Source organism: Podarcis tiliguerta (genome assembly GCF_965153285.1).
Source record: "Podarcis tiliguerta genome assembly, chromosome: 12".
Taxonomy (NCBI): Eukaryota; Metazoa; Chordata; class Lepidosauria; order Squamata; family Lacertidae; genus Podarcis; species Podarcis tiliguerta.
The window spans coordinates 24,633,015-24,649,305 of record NC_139545.1 but is presented as its reverse complement, the minus strand read 5'-3'; the positions used below and the strand labels follow the sequence as shown (position 1 = coordinate 24,649,305).

At 45.8% G+C, this 16,291-nt stretch overlaps 1 protein-coding gene across 1 annotated transcript; it reads left to right on the top strand.

Annotated features, from left to right (window-relative positions):
* Window positions 1-1,759: 1,759 nt before the first annotated feature.
* NFE2L3 (NFE2 like bZIP transcription factor 3) lies at window positions 1,760-16,272 on the top strand. Its single transcript, XM_083405080.1, has 3 exons — window positions 1,760-2,310; window positions 11,063-11,194; window positions 14,838-16,272. Exon 3 carries the CDS (start codon window positions 14,883-14,885, stop codon window positions 16,002-16,004), a length of 1,122 nt encoding a protein of 373 aa, XP_083261206.1. The 5' UTR covers window positions 1,760-2,310; window positions 11,063-11,194; window positions 14,838-14,882; the 3' UTR covers window positions 16,005-16,272.
* Window positions 16,273-16,291: the final 19 nt, after the last annotated feature.

The following is a 16,291-nucleotide window of genomic DNA, read 5'->3' as shown; positions in this document are numbered from 1 at the left end:
TCTGGGGGTTAGGGTTAGGGTGCGCAAATCCACGAGTTAGGGGGCGCAAATCCACGGGTTAGGGGGTGCAAATTACTTGCCTTGCCCCGGGTGCTGACAACCCACGCTACGCCACTGCCCAAAAACACCTTGGACAGTTTCCAAGTAAGGAACTCCCAGGCTGCCATCGGTTGAGCAATTTCCCCAAGCCTCATCTGATTGGCTTTGCCCCGTGCAGAGACAGCACTAGAAGGTGATTTGCCTGCCATTTTATGTTTCTTTAGTAACACAAAAGCAAGTTTAATAATAATAATAATTTTAAAACCGGGAGGCTGACTATGAGAAAGTTTGAGAAGCCTTCACAACAGCATCCAAACAATAGTTACCATTTGTAACATTAAGCCTTTCTTCCTTTGGAGGTGAGTAGTAGAACCACTGACAACTACCGAGAAGGCTACATTTAGGCTGCCTTCTGCAACCTGGTGCCCTCCAGGAGTTTTGGATAAGAACTGTCCTTAGCCCACACCAGCCCAAACATCTGGTGGGTGAAGCCTGGGAGCTGTGGTGCTGAAAAGAAGGCTGTGCTGATGGGTGCCAGTGCCCAAAATATTTGGAGGATACCAGTTTTGTGAAGGCTGTTTGGAAAGTAAAGAAAACCTTTAGGTCCCATGGATTCATCTGGAGTACTCTAAAGGGAGGAAGTGAAGGCAATGCTGTAGCTATGGGGTAGCTAGCTGGGTGTTTTGCTCCGGGGTTAGGCCTCCAGAGGGGTGCCATTGGGGCTCCCAGCTGGCGGGGGGGGGGCTTGCCAAACTAGGTCTTTCACTCGGGTGAAATAAAGCCTAGTTTCACCCCTGGGGGAGGATCACCCCCTAAGCCAGTGGTTCCCAAAGTGAGTGGTACCTCCCCCTGGTGGGGCAGCGGCTTAACCTAGGGAATAAACAACTATCTGACTTTTAGAAGACTTCTGAAGACAACCCTGTTTAGGGAAGTTTTTAATGTTCAGTCGTGTTTTTAATAATCTGTTGGGAGCTGCCCAGAGTGGCTAGGGAAACCCAGACAGAAGGGCCGGGTATAAATAATAAATTATTATTATTATTATTATTATTATTATTATTAATCAGTGGCGTAGCATGGGGGGTGCAGGGGGGGCCGGTCGCACCGGGCGCAACATCTGGGGGTTAGGGTTAGGGGGCGCAAATCCACGGGTTAGGGGGCGCAAATTACTTGCCTTGCCCCGGGTGCTGACAACCCACGCTACGCCACTGATTATTATTATTACTAGGGGACATCTGGAGGTGCAAATAACTATCAAAGCTGGTCTCGCTGGATCCGGTTCATTGTTGTTGAATTAATTATACTAAAAGTTTTTAATTAGACTTGGAACAAACGTGCAATTAACTGTTCCTGTTTTGGATTGCCTTGTGTTCGTAACTTCCTTCGTGGGTCTTGCAAACCACTATTCTGAACAACGCTTTTTTTTTTTTTTTTACAGGGGCGTGTTCCCCAAATCCTAGCGGAGCCTAGAGATGAGCCCTGCTGCAGCCTCAACCTGCTTCATGAAACTCTCTTCCTCAGGTGCTGCAGCAGCAACTAAGCTGTGGTTTCAAACTGGTGTTGACGTTCCTGCATTGCAGCGGGTCGGACTAGATGACCCTGGGGGGTCCCTTCTGCGATTCCTCCTCCGCCACCCGCCTCGCCGGCAATTCCCACACAGGCCTAAACACACGTGCTCAGTTCCTCCTCTTCTCCCGCCCCGCCTCAGCCTTCATTGGCGGCCTCCAAGCGGGGCTGGCTCAGCCGGCGGGTGGGCGGTTGGTTGCTGCTCCTCCGCCCGAGACCCGGCGCGGCGGTTCCCCGGGTGCGCTCGCCGAGAGGCGGCGGGGCGGAGGCGACGGCGTCCGGGTCCCGCGCAGCGCTGGAGGAAGAGGCGGCCTGAAAGCGCCGGGGAGGGGTTGCCCGGCGAGGCCGGGAGTTCGCCCCCTGCCCGGGCTGCAGAACAACAAGCGAGGAGGAGGCCGCCCCCGAGCAACTCCTGGGCGAGCGCTGGGGACGCCGCCGCGTCGCTTTCCCGCCACCAGGGTGGCCGCTTGGGTAGCGCGGGAGGGCGAGCGCGAGGCGCCTCGGCAGCAGCAAGTGGCGCCGCCCCGCGCAGACCTAGCAGGAGGCGGGAAGCGCAGCCGCCAGGAGGCAGCGCTCGGCGGCGGCTCCCCCTGCCCCGGGCGGCCGCCATGGCTGCAGCGGCGAGGCGACGGCGAGGGACTCGAAACGGTGGCTGCTGCTGCCGCCTCCTCTGGAGGAGTCAGAAACAAGCGCCCCAGTCGAGAAGAGGTAAGGGCTAGGAGCCGACGGGAAAGCCCCTCTCCTCTTCACATATCCAAATATGCCAACGCCTAGGGGGCAAAATCCCATTGGCCTCCCTCCCTAAAATATCCGAGGCTCCCACTCCACCCCAGTTGATGGGCATTGCCATTCAAATAGTGTGCGTGCCCCGCGGCTGGTGATCGATAAACCAATATTTTATTCAAGTTGGCACCCGTGTAAAGCAGCCCAAAGAGCCCGTACGCTTTCAGTTTCCTTTCCTTTTTACCATCCTGAGAAAGGAAGTATCTGACCACTTCGGAGGCTCATTGCAGAGCTCCTCCTCCTTTGCATGCTCGCATTTATTTACTTATTTGTTGCATTTACTTTTCCCAGCTTTGTTTTTTTTAACGAATAACGCCCCAAATCCCCTCCAAACCCATGCCAAAGTTTTGCTGCGAGTTCGTAGTTAGCGAAGCGCTTTCCCCCGCCTCCCTGGAGCTCGAAAGTGGTGTGTATATACTGTAGTTCTTGGGCACCCCGTTTTATCCACACAGCAACCCTGTGAGGTGGGTTGGGGGGAGAGGCAGTGACTGGCCCAAAGTCACCCCGTAAGTTTCTTGGCCAAGTGGGGATTTGAACCCTGGTGTCTTCCTCGAGTCCTAGTTTGACAATCCGAATCATTACCCCTTGCTGGCCAGTAATGAAGGACCTGGCTTTAGATGCAGGTTCGACATGAGCAAAAGGATACTGAGGATCATGGGCTTACAAAGTAAGAGAAATGCACAAGACTTTTCTCTTAGTTTGGTAGATGTGGGAGATCAGTTTGACATTGCCAGAATAAAGTGGGGCATTTATGGTCCGTTGGGCCGGGTAGTCTTGCAAGGGATGGAAGTGCTGCAACTAACCCACCTGCCCTTGTTCCTCTGGTTGGTAGGAAAGGCTAACTAGGAAATGCCCAGCACCCTAGAGCGCAGTGGTCTGGCAGGGGGATTGCACTGCACTTGGTGGACCAAGTGCACCTCGTAGCCTTGTACAAAACCTGGCAGAGAGACATGTAAAGTACCAGCCTGCCTGGAAGCTGCATCTTCTGTCGCACAGCGAAGTCAAAACCCAGAGTATTCACAGTAAATGAATAAAACTTTACAGTGGTACCTCAGGTTAAGTACTTAATTCATTCCGGAGGTCTGTACTTAACCTGAAACTGTTCTTAACCTGAAGCACCACTTTAGCTAATGGGGCCTCCTACTGCCGCCGCCCCGCCGGAGGACGATTTCTGTTCTCATCCTGAAGCAAAGTTCTTAACCTGAGGTACTATTTCTGGGTTAGCGGAGTCTGTAACCTGAAGCGTATGTAACCTGAGGTACCACTGTATTTCTTTACAAACACATAATGGAGGGGAGAGCAAAGTAAAAACCAGGCACCCCCAAACTCGGCCCTCCAGATGTTTTGGGACTACAACTCCCATCATCCCTAGCTAAGAGGACCAGTGGTCAGGGATGATGGGAATTGTGGTCCCAAAACATCTGGAGGGCCGAGTTTGGGAGTGCCTGGTAAAAAACAGAAGATTAGACTAGGCTAGAGAGCACTCCTGTGTCTTCCTGCAATTGATACAGTATTTGTACAAGGAATGAGTCATCTAGCTGAATGTCTGCACTTTTCAGCATTTTCCAACACTTTCTGCACTTTACTGTACTACTTCTGCTCTCAAAGACCTTTGTCACGTGACCTCTTCTGAGCTATAGCCATTGCAACAAGAAGCCATGGATAGCCTTAACCTCTGTGTCACAACTTATCGCTGTTCCTGCATGTGTGGAGACGGGTGACACCGTTTAGTTAGCCTGCACATGTTCAGCGATGCTCTCTTTTTCTCTTGCTTCACAGGATTTGGGGCTGCAGCCTGGCAGTGTAGACAGATCAAGGCGTAAGCTCAGATTCTGTTTATGATAACAGCAGTGCCTGTGGTGAGGCAACTCCCAGCTGCTTTTCCAGTTGCTATGAAATATATCAGGGTGTTGCCAAAACTGCTGGAGAGGTCTTGGGCATTGAACAGAATTGTCTCTGTGCTGGAAGTTGTAGGGTTGGGAAGGGAGAGAGCTGTTCAGGTTCTGATCCTTCAGGCATCTTAGACCATAGCTGTCAACGTTTCCCTTTTTTGTAAGGGAAATTCCCTTATTCCGAATAGGATTCCTCGCAAGGAAAGGGAAAAGTTGACAGCTATGTGTTAGACTATTTCCATTTTTTCTTTACACCTTGTATTACCTCTTCCATCCCCCATACTACTGTTACTTTGGGGGAAATGTGGATCCGAAGCTGTCAGAGAGCCAGTGCGGTGTAGTGGTTAAGAGCGGTAGTCTCGTAATCTGGGGAACCGGGTTCGCGTCTCCGCTCCTCCACATGCAGCTGCTGGGTGACCTTGGGCTAGTCACACTTCTTTGAAGTCTCTCAGCCCCACTCACCTCACAGAGTGTTTGTGTGGGGGAGGAAGGGAAAGGAGAATGTTGGCCGCTTTGAGACTCCTTCCGGTAGTGATAAAGCGGGATATCAAATCCAAACTCTTTCTCACTTACAAACTCTTCAAACTCTCAGTGGTTCTTGCTCCCAGTGATGACTTGGTGATGATGTCCAAAACAGTCTTATGTCCAAAATAAAAGTGTGCACTGCACTGTGGGTTTGGGAATTTGATGGGAGCTGAAATTCAGAAATAAGAGAGGTCTTTCTATAAAGCTATGATGCTGTAGAATATATATCAACTTTTAAATGTGAGGACATCTCACTACCATATTAAAAAAAGTTGGAGCTTCCAGCAGTACACACTCCTAGGAAATAACAATGGTTACCTTTTCAGATTGCTGGTTCACACTCACACAAGCGGACTTTCTTTAACAGAACAGTTTGTAGGGTGAGGAGACAGTTGTTTCTGCACATATTTTTCTTCCAAAGGTGAGCCAGTGTGGTGTAGTGGTTAAGAGCGACAGACCCGTAATCTGGGGAACCGGGTTCGCGTCTCCGCTCCTCCACATGCAGCTGCTGGGAGACCTTGGACCAGTCACACTTCTCTGAAGTCTCTCAGCCCCACTCACCTCACAGAGTGTTTGTTGTGGGGGAGGAAGGGAAAGGAGAACGTTGGCCGCTTTGAGACTCCTTCAGGTAGTGATAAAGTGGGATATCAAATCCAAACTCCTCTTCTTCTTACCTGCTTGTACATTCAGTTCCATCTTTATTTGGTTATGCAAACATCATCAGGAGTTTCTTTTTTCTTTTTTGTTCTGAAAGTTGCATGTTGCTTTCGGACAGACAGTATACCTTTAGTCATTGTTCCAACTCTCACTGAAAGGGGAGTTTCCCCATTGACACTAATGAGTACTGGTTTTTGCTTTTTAATAATGGCTTGATTAAAGAGAATGTAATACCTTAAGAGCTTGCAGATCAGCTCTGCTGCTGTGTAATTAAATGTAGCTACTGGAAAGCCGTGTCAGGTTTACACATTGGTCCTAATCCTGCTAAGAACAAAGTATATTTAAAGTTGATGCAAAAGCACAGTATATTTTAGTTTATCCAACTAGTCTCTCGGCTGTATTTCACAAGACAAGGTTTAGAGACCATTTAAAAATAAGAAAACTAGAAGAGCAAACAATGCTAAAATAAGTGTGAAGGTAAAGATAACTTTCCCCCTTGCAGAAAGAGGCACATTTTAGTTCATTTAAATCAGTGGAATTAAGCTTGCTTTACTATATAATTGATGGTGGTCTTGGTATGTATGTAATATCCCTTCTTATACTTTCCACCAAAAATTATTGTTGAAGTATTCAGACTTAGAGTGTGGTAGATTCTAACAATGCATTCTTATGCTAGTCTCCTCAGAAGTAAGTCCCATTGAGTTCAACAAGATTTCCTCCCAGGTAAGAAGGTATAGGCTTGTAGTCCAAGTTCCTAGACATTGTGGTTCCAGTATATGGTTTACGGATAATCCTCTGGTGCTTAAGACTTTTTGTTGTGTTATCCACCTTTTAGTAATGCAAATTTATGTTTATGTCTAGTGGGAAGTAAAATTGACACTACTGTCCAGGACACGTAACTTAAATGTGCATGCTGCAACTACTTTGAATTTTGTTATATTAGCGTGTACTACAAATGGAAAAAATCTCTGTCAGCGGGAATACAGACTTGATTTCTCTTCCACGTTCTGTCCTGAATAATCCTTGGAGCACAACTAGCACACAAGAGGTGCATAAGGAGAGCTCTGCTAGACCACAGATGAGCATCCTTGCTTGTGACAATAGCCAGCAGCAGAGGCGCTTCCACAAAACCCACAAGGAGGGCTTGAAGGCTACAGCTGTCTTCTTCTCAGCAAGTGGGACTTAGTGGCCTCCTGCCCCTCTGAAGTTGGAGGTTACATACATGAATAGGCATTGATCAAAGAGGTTTAATGATGGTCTAGACTAGAGGGTCCCCAACATGCTGCAGATAGTACTTCAAATGCCTGGCTGAAGCTTGCAAGAAGGCATACTTGATCAGCAAAGCTTTGTTTTTACTCAAGCTGAATGCAACCCATAGTTGCTAAGGGTTTCAACAGCACTGCAATATAAGCTGCAATCCCACGCCATGTGCTTGCATGCTTCAAGATCCAATAGACCTCAGACATTTGCAAACAGGTTTAATTATTCAGCCTTAGACTTAGGTTTCAAACGTGTGCTTGCTTGTTCACAGTGACACTTACTGACAGGTAGAAGAGCATACAGTTGTAGCCATAGGAAAAGAGGTGGGGATTCTTTCATTAAAAGCAGCTTGCGAAGAATTGACCATGATATAAGTATATTAGACTATTTTATCCAGCTTGCCCTTGACAAATATTTGGTTGGGTAAGACTCTTAGGAGCATAATAATTGTCTTAGCTTTTCGGTTTAGGAAGTCTTAAGAGAAGTGTGTGCAAATATCAATGCCTTTGCAAAAAGTAGGTTTTGAGATACAATAAAAATTCTAATCCTGACTTTCAGTTCATTGCCACACGACTTAAAATGCCTATTGTTTCTGTTTTGATATACGTTCCCCCCACTTGTAATGGAATTTTGTTTTTACTTGGCTATGATTCGAGATCTGTTACTTCCGTAGGTAGTTGTAAAACTAGTTTCTCCACCCTAACCTAGAGGGATCTGAGCACTGGAGCAAGAGATGACTAATTTTCAATTCTAGTTAACACTGAACTTCTCTTGAGAACTTCAGCTGGAGTGTCTAAAAGATGCACAGGGTGTAAGGGAGGTGATGGGCCTGTTTAGATGGCCCGCCATCAGAGTCTAATGGATCCTGGTGCCTTCCTGAATGCAGGAATTTTCCAGTGGAAATGCTATTGATCCTGTTGAAGCTCTCACTGTGGAATGGTGAGATCGGATGTGCAGTTGGCGCAATACTTCCAGAATGGCTTCTCCAGCATTGCGGAGCCTGCTTGCCTCCTTGGTAATCTGGGGAGCTCCAGGCTATACAAGCTAGACTCAGACTAGAGCATAAGTAGTGCTCTCCTTATTTCATTCTGAAACCGACCAAGCACTGGCCAGTGTCTACCATGTGGCAGTGTGAGCTGCGAAGAAGGCTCATTTTGCAGCTTTCATTGTATCCTCTAGTCTAGTAGCTGGCTGCAGAGGTTGCTGTCCCCTGCAATGGGGAGGGGCCTCTGGAAAATTCAAGGACCTGCTGTGACCAGCTGGCTACACATATTGTGGATAAAGTTGCTTGACTTCGGAGTAGCCTTGATTCAGTGGTCGTTTCAGTTCCAGATGAAGTACCCAGTGCCAGAGTTGGTGAGATTGGTTTCAGTTTATGCAGGCTGCTAACGTGGTCATGGCTATATGCTGACCATGCATTCTCTTGACCCCTAACCCTTCTGGGCTTATTAAATCTAGCAGAGGGAGTTTAATTATCTGGGTCTAGAGCATGGTCAATGCTTCATTGCATTAGCAATAACTATCAACCAGTTGCAAATACCCGCTTGCTGGGGAAGTGGGTGCAGCGAATTGTGGTGGGGAATCTGCAAGCATTTGTGGTCAACACACATTATTTTGATTGATTCCCTGGGTTCAGGCATGGCCATGGGACTAAGTCTGCCTTGGCTACCCCAATGAATGACATTACAAATAGAGGGACAGGGTATGTGAGAGTTTTCTCCTGCTTTTTGACCTCACTGTACCATTCGCTACTGCATTGTCCTCAACCGGCTATAGGCAATGGGAATTGGGGTCACTGTGGTACATTGATTTCAGTACTACCTACAGGACCAGGTCCAGAAAACAGCATTGGGAAAGTGCTGTTTGGCTCCCTGGAAGTTATCCATATGAAGTCCCTGGGAGTGGTGGCTGGGCATTTGGGGGCAAGGTGCCATCAGTGTGTTGATCACTTTCAGCTCTGTTTCTCCATCACATCTGAATCAGGAGAGGCTGCGCAGGCCCTGGACCAGTGCTAGACACAGTGGTAGGATGGATGAGCAGGGCATTTTTTAAACATAAGTATGGGCAAAATTCCTTTGCCACAGCCCTTATGACTCCTCCCCACCTGTGACATGTGCTTTTGCTTGTTTACATTTGGAGAAAACAAAATGCCTATTTAGAAGCTGTTTGCATTCTCATCTAGACTCCGTGATTGTAGATTTGCCCATCCTGTTTCACCCAAAACTAAGCTTGCTGGCCACCAGTGCAATTTAGGCCAGAAGAACCACCTGGTTCAAGGCATGCTGCCAATGATTCTGATATTGGTGTTTTGTTGAGGTGCGCATGCCAGAATGCTGAAAGTCATGCAAAGTGAAAACTGGCGGAAAGTGAGGTCTCTCACTGGTGTGTGTTCCTGAAGCAGACAGCACTGCTCACCCAGAATCACACTTGCTTGAGAGATGGTTGGTTCACCCAGCGCACTAAGCCAAGCCATTGCTTTGCAAAACAGCTTGAATGTGTGGGCTTCCAGAGAGGAACTTGCATCTACTTTGCTCTTTGCTGCTACTTTGCTGCTGCACCTTGCAAAGCTTAGCCATGGCTTGGCTTCGGATGCCGTTTGAACTGGGACTCACTGCTAATCACAAGCTGTAACCAAGAATGGGAGACCAAGGTTTGCCTTAGTGTGACATGCAAACCAGACACACCTACATTTTCTCCTCTGCTCATATTTGATGCAATATCCATTCCTGATTGATTTCTTTTAAGCAACATCTCTCTTATGTGATGTTCATGTACAGTTCTTGCAAAAACATGTTTTGAGTGTGTTCACAGTGCTGTAGGCTTGAGCAGCTGAGAAGCGCTTGGGGATGTACCAGACCAACTTGCACCGCTGCAAAAGGTTTTGTGTTTTAACATAAGTAGAAGCGTTAAGGGTTGTGGAGTATATAGGGGAGGAGGAGATGTGGGCGGTGAAGTGTTGTTTTGAAGCAAACATACTTTCTCCAATTAGGTAGGACTCACAGCAGCAACTTTGCACTTAAACAACGAAGCACATGAATAAAAGACAGGAAGAGGAGAGTGGGTGTTGAGGTAGGGCAGGAGGCGGTTCAAAATGCGGTTCTGTTCCTTACAGTCATTGCAATTAATGGATGAAGCTACTTAAGTGTGCACTTCTAAAAGCAGTCCTTTCAAATCCCTGCTAACAGCAGAGGGCTTGGGGAGAGGGAGGAGGAATGCCTACTGAACTCAAAGCATAAATTCACATGCTGGAAAGAAGGATTTTTTTAAAAAAAAAAACACTGATTGCAGAGCTGAGTGGAAGACCTCCTACAAGCTGCAAAAGGGAGTGGATTTTTCTTTAACGGCATGGGAATGGGTTTGACAACTGCTGAAGAATGCCAAGATTTCCACACCCTTGCTCTTGCAGTCAGTGGAAAGGGAAAGTTGGCACAATGAGGCAATGCCAGCATTTGGCTTCTACAAAGTCTTAAGGCAGCGGTCGGCAACCTAAGGCCCACAGGCCACAAGCGGCCCACGGGGGTCGTTTAACTGACCCACAAGCCGCCCCCGAACCGAGCTGCCCACTCGGTGAGTCCCCACGCGCTGTGCTAAACCAGTGCCGCGCAGGGACTCACTTCCACGGCGCCAGAAATTGCGTCTGCACAGATGCAGACACCGGAAATTGTGGGTGGGCACGTGATCGAGTCCACGGAGGGATCTCCGCTGGAGGGAACCAGCCCAGGTGAGGAAAACCTTGCCAACCTGTCTTAAGGGATGTCAAGCAGGAGAGACAGACAGGATGGAGGAAAGCAGACTCTGACCAAACATACCATAGTTACTGTGATCATATGCAGAATGTCCATCGGCTTAAGTGCGGTTTGTACGATAAACCATGGTTTCAAAACTGCAGCTGACATACACCCTTGTGGTCTAACCATGGAAACAGGTGCATAAAGAACAGTGAGATGGGGTTTCACTTACTACGCCCCCCTATAATACAAACATATGCCTAATATAATGGAGCACAGATGGAACCAGATCTTTCAAGTTTAAATGCTTTATGTATAAGACTGAGTGAATATATTTTCACCCCCCCCCCCCAATCTTTTGTTGCTGTTTGGTGTTACAGCATTGCCTGAAAAATGTACATTTGAGGTTTGGTGGTCACATGCTTATTGGACAGTGTGTGTGTGTGTCATTGACTTGCCAGGAAAAGGGTATGGGGTTGATGGGCTGCAACTGATGAAATACTACTAGAGAAACAAAATACTATTCTGACATGTGTCATTTCCTAGTATGCCGGTTGCTGACACATTACAGTGCTGAAAATTATTATTGTTTCCTGTTTCTCCTTATATTTACAGGGAGTAGACTTAAAAGTGAGCCAGGAATGTTACGTTATAGAAGATGAAGACTCTGAATCTCAAGAGGAGGAAGAGGGTAAAAGCGACCAAGTGGATTGGAAAGAGAAGCTGAGTCCAGTTTCCAGCTCTTCGGTGAGAGTCATTAAAAAAGTTGTATTGGGCCATATATGGTTAAGTTCTACTCAGCATAGGCCCATTGAAATTAAGAGTCTTTTGGTAATCTTGCCCATTAAGGTCAATGGTTCTATACTGAGTATGACTCACACTGAATTCAGCCCATTGCCTGGGATCCTAAGTTGCTCTTCCATTCATGTATGATGGTGGAGATTCTCACCTAGTCCCCTGCCTCATATCCCACACCATATCCCAAGGGTCCTCAAACTCCCTGGGGTAGATTTTCAGGGGGCTGCAGAAAGAAGGGGGAGGAAGGAAAGTCTCTTTCCATAAACAAGACTTCTGTTCCATTCACAGAAGGAAAATTAGAACCCCAGCCATCAATATTAGTGTTTTTGAAAACTGATTCAGATATTGATTTATTCATGGCAAGTCCTTGTGAACATTTTTGAAATGTATACATTCGCAAATACCATTGTGGGAATAACCTGTCATGTCTTAAAAGGTATCATTATCTTCTTGCTGCACCATTTACATGGTTATTATTTTCCCCAACCCCAAATTTGTGGTCCGCTCTTTTCTCTTTAACATCTCTGAATATTTATATATATTAAAAGTTGGTGTTGTTTTGCTTTAAATCATAAAACAGCTTTAGTATCAAAAGACTCCAGTTCTGACCATTATAAACAATGAATTTATGAAAGCAAGCAAGTTCAGATAGCTGCTGTTTACTAAAAAGCTTTACAATGTGGCATTTAAACAAAAACCAAAACCATGGAAGTGGCGGCAGCTTGTAATTATCAAACTATTAGGGCAGGTATTACCACTTCCTCTGTAGCTGCATGAAAATCTAGTGGAATGGTGAGCCTGAACTGCTAGTCGGGTTGGGCAAGGTTTATCTTGCCTGGGCTGGTTCACTCCAGCGGAGATCCCTCAGTGGGCCAGATTGTGGGTGCGCATGAGTGTGCACGCCCGTGATTTCCAGCGTCTGCGCAGATGCGGATTTCCGGTGCCGCAGAAGTGAGTCCCCGTGCTGCGTTGGTTTAGCGCAGCGCGCGGGGGCTCACCAAGCGGGCGGCTCGGTTCATTTAACTCATGAGCCAGTTAAAGTATCCCCGTGTGCCGCTTGTGGCCCATGGGCCTTAGGTTGCTGACCCCTGTGCTAGCTTGGTGGAAGACAGCAGCCCAGTTCTGGGGTCCTGTTGTAGGCTTTTAATTGGCTGTCACGTGAACTCCTGGTTGTCTGAATCCACTCTGTGTGCAGCGAACAACATCTCAGAATGTGCTATCCTATAGTGCTTCTTCACATATGTAAGTAAAGGTAAAGGGACCCCTGACCATTAGGTCCAGTCATGACCGACTCTGGGGTTGTGGCGCTCATCTCGCTTTATTGGCCGAGGGAGCCGGCGTACAGCTTCCGGATCATGTGGCCAGCATGACTAAGCCGCTTCTGGTGAACCAGAGCAGTGCACAGAAACACCACATACCTTCCTGCCAGAGCGGTACCTATTTATCTACTTGCACTTTGACGTGCTTTCAAACTGCTAGGTTGGCAGGAGCAGGGACCGAACAACAGGAGCTCACCCCATCACGGGGATTCAAACCGTTGACCTTCTGATCAGCAAGCCCTAGGCTCTGTGGTTTTACCCACAGCACCACCCGCATCCCTCTCTTCACAGATGTACTGGCCAGTTAACTTGGTATGAAGATAGTATGCTTTGTTGTTTGCAAATGTTACTGTCACTCAGTGACATGTCTATTTACTTAATACATTTTATATACCACCTGTCAGCCAGTTGGTTCCTAGGGCAGTTGAGACATGATAAAGGGGTTGTCAGCCTCTTTGAGGCCCCTGGGCACATTTAGAATTTTGAGTTTTGCAGCTGTATACATCTCCTGTAGCTTGAAGTGGTGTCTTTTTCCTGATCCCCCTTACAATTCTAATTACAACTTTCCATTAACAATGGAGAAATGTCTATTAATTGTGAGGTTTTTTTTTGGGGGGGGGGTTACAACAGGCTTACAGAAGCACTACTGGTTCTACTTTCCCGCTGGAAGGTTATTTTCCACTGCCAGCATCACTGAATGAAAATACATACAGTGTCGCGATTTGCACATAAGCTTGTAAACTATCTCAAACAGTTGGAAGCATTCTTCTACAATAACCCAGTTAAAGCAACTCTCTTTCAGATTGTGATCTTGTCAGAAATTCTACAACTCAACTGCACCATCTTTTTTCCCTCTTTACCATTAACTTGCTTCCGAAAAGTGTGATTTGCTAAAGTAGAATCTGAAGAATTGTTTTAAAACCGTTTCCCCGATTTCTACGGCTCCATTCTAGGCGTTATGACAGAAGCCTCTGATTACACCATGGAAGCTAAAGTAGTAAGATGAACCTGTAGTGAATGAAGTGTAGCAAGTGACTTAGGGGTGCATTCATTTTTCCTCAATTTGACTAAAGGGTTCCACGTGGAACACCTTTCCAAGGGCGCATGCCAGTGGTAGGTGGAACAAATGTGACACTTTGCTTTCAGCTGTTGACTACATTTCAGTCAGGCAAGATCACTCAAGAGCAAGGTAGGACAGGGTGTGTGACCTGGTGAGAGTCATGAGGGCCAAATGGAAAAGCCCTGGAGGGCCTCAATTTGCCCCAGGCCCTGAGGTTCCTCAGCCCTGATTTAGAAAATACCATCAGCCTTGCTGTTGTCTTGTGGTGTCCTATGAGGCTCATCATAATCACCTGTGTTAATCTTATCTGTGTGGAATTGTTAAAATGATAACTCTCCTACCTTTGGACAGCACAATCAACAACATGCGGTCCTCCAAGTCTGTATTTTATTAACGTAAGCACCAAGCAGAAGCTGTATCTATTCTAAACCAAAGTTTGGATAGTAGGGGAAGGTGTGTAGATATTTCTAAATGGATGCAAGTATGTGAGGAACTACCTAGCTAGGGCAAACAGCTGAAGATGCTTTCATTTAATATACCGGTAATTATAGAGGTGGAAGGGATCCTGAGGGATCATCTAGTCCAACCCCCTGCATTGAAGGAATATGCAGCTATCCCTTATGAAGATTGAACCTGCAACCTTTGCATTCTCAGCACCACACTCTAGCCAGGATGATGGGCCCAATGTTCAAGATGTTAGTTTTGAACCTTTTCAAGCTCTTCTTACATGCCTCAGTATATCTTTCCCTACATTACCTCCACCCCAATGTCTGTTGCATAAGCTCATAATAATTCTGCCTTAAAAAATGGTGAAGACAAGGTGTGGGCTGTGAAACTCGTGCCTCTATGTTGCAATTTTAAGGAAAACAATTCAAGCTGCTCCTGTTTCAGCAGAGGTGGGTAGTGGTGGTTTTCCAATTTGTATTGCAGTAGATTGCAGACAACCTACTGCATCTCACTGGGTTCTTTTTGATGTTTTCCTCAATACTCTTTCAGGCTGCCATTTTTAGTGATCGCACTCTTTCTGTAACAGCTGGTATTTGCAGAAAGCATTCTCTGTGTTTAAAGTATTGTGGGGGAGGGGGAAATAACACATTTTAAATTATACAAAGGGCTGCTGTTGAACTGGCTAGAAACTATTTAACCATAGGGAGAGTTGCAAGGTTTCAACGTAACATAAGAAAACATATTTTCATTTTGCTCCCTCTTTTAGGAACACTGGTTGGGAAATACTATTCCTGTGATCAATAGCAGAAGTATGAACCTGTCAAACTTCCACAATACAGTTAATTTGACTCAGGCTATTAGCCGTGATGTTAGTCTTCATGATGCTACAATGATGAAATCAGACCACAATACTATAGTAAATGCAGAGAAAAGGAATTTGGAGATATTGGAGACTCTGTCATTAACCGATTCTCACACATCACTAATGAATGGTGTCAACATGCTTGGGGTTTTTGCATCTGATAATTGTACGAATCTAACAAACCAGGATTTGTTCTTGAGCCTGGATGGACATGGATTTGAAGCTTCCTGTTTCTTTGAAGAACAGGATTCTGATTCTGGACTGTCTTTGGATTTAAATCATAGCAATTCATCCCTTGGTTTTACCTGTGACAGTGATGCTGAATCTGCCACCTATGATGATTTAGCTATAGGAGGCTGCTGCGTAGAATACAGCAAATGTTACCACACAGATTATCAAAGCAATTATGATCTCAGCGCAGAATTGTTTGTAGATGTGTTGCATGATCACACGTACAGCCAAATCCCACAACAGCTGGCACCCTGTGTGCCAGAAGAATATTACTTCATGTGGCCAGAGGAATCCAATAAAGCCAGAAGTAGAAATGGAGATAACGCAGGGAAAAACCAAAGCCATGACGAATACCGCGCAGAAGCCCTGAAAATTCCATTCTCTGTAAATGATATTGTGACTCTGCCTGTTGATGCCTTCAATAGCATGTTATCAAAATACTACTTGACAGATAACCAACTATCACTCATACGTGACATAAGGCGGAGAGGGAAAAACAAAGTCGCTGCTCAAAACTGCCGCAAACGTAAACTAGATGCAATTATGAACCTGGAAGATCAGGTGTGTCACCTTCAGGCACAAAAGGAAAAGCTCAAGAAGGAAAAAGCCCAGTTTAATAGATCAATTAGCAATATAAAACAAAAACTAAATGATCTTTATTGGGACATTTTGAGTAGATTAAGAGATGACCAAGGAAGACCTGTTAACCCAAGCCAATACTCTCTACAGTGTTGTAAAAACGGCAGTGTTTTGGTTGTACCTGGAAAAGCCATCAAGCTGGAACTGAAACAAAATAATCCAACCCAAAAAAATGGCAAGATAGAAAATATTTCTCTTTAGCTATTGAAATAGAAAGGGATGTTTCTGAATTATTCTTAAATACTGTGACATTCACAGTTAGTTTACGCAGGGAAAAATAAAGTTTGGTAAGGATCTACTTTGATTACCCACATTATCAAAATATTTTTAAGACTTTTATACAAAAAAATAAATAAAAATTGTGTACTATAAACGAAATGTCCAAGCTCTAGGTCTGTGAACACAGGCCTAATAGAATCAGTTCTTAACTGATTTCTCTTCATCTGAATAAATTATTGGTTAAACCATATTGCATAATTTATTCAGCT

Coding starts and splice junctions, on each gene's coding strand:
- NFE2L3 (XM_083405080.1), top strand. CDS start 14,883: ATGAACCTGTCAAACTTCCACAATACAGTTAATTTGACTCAGGCTATT.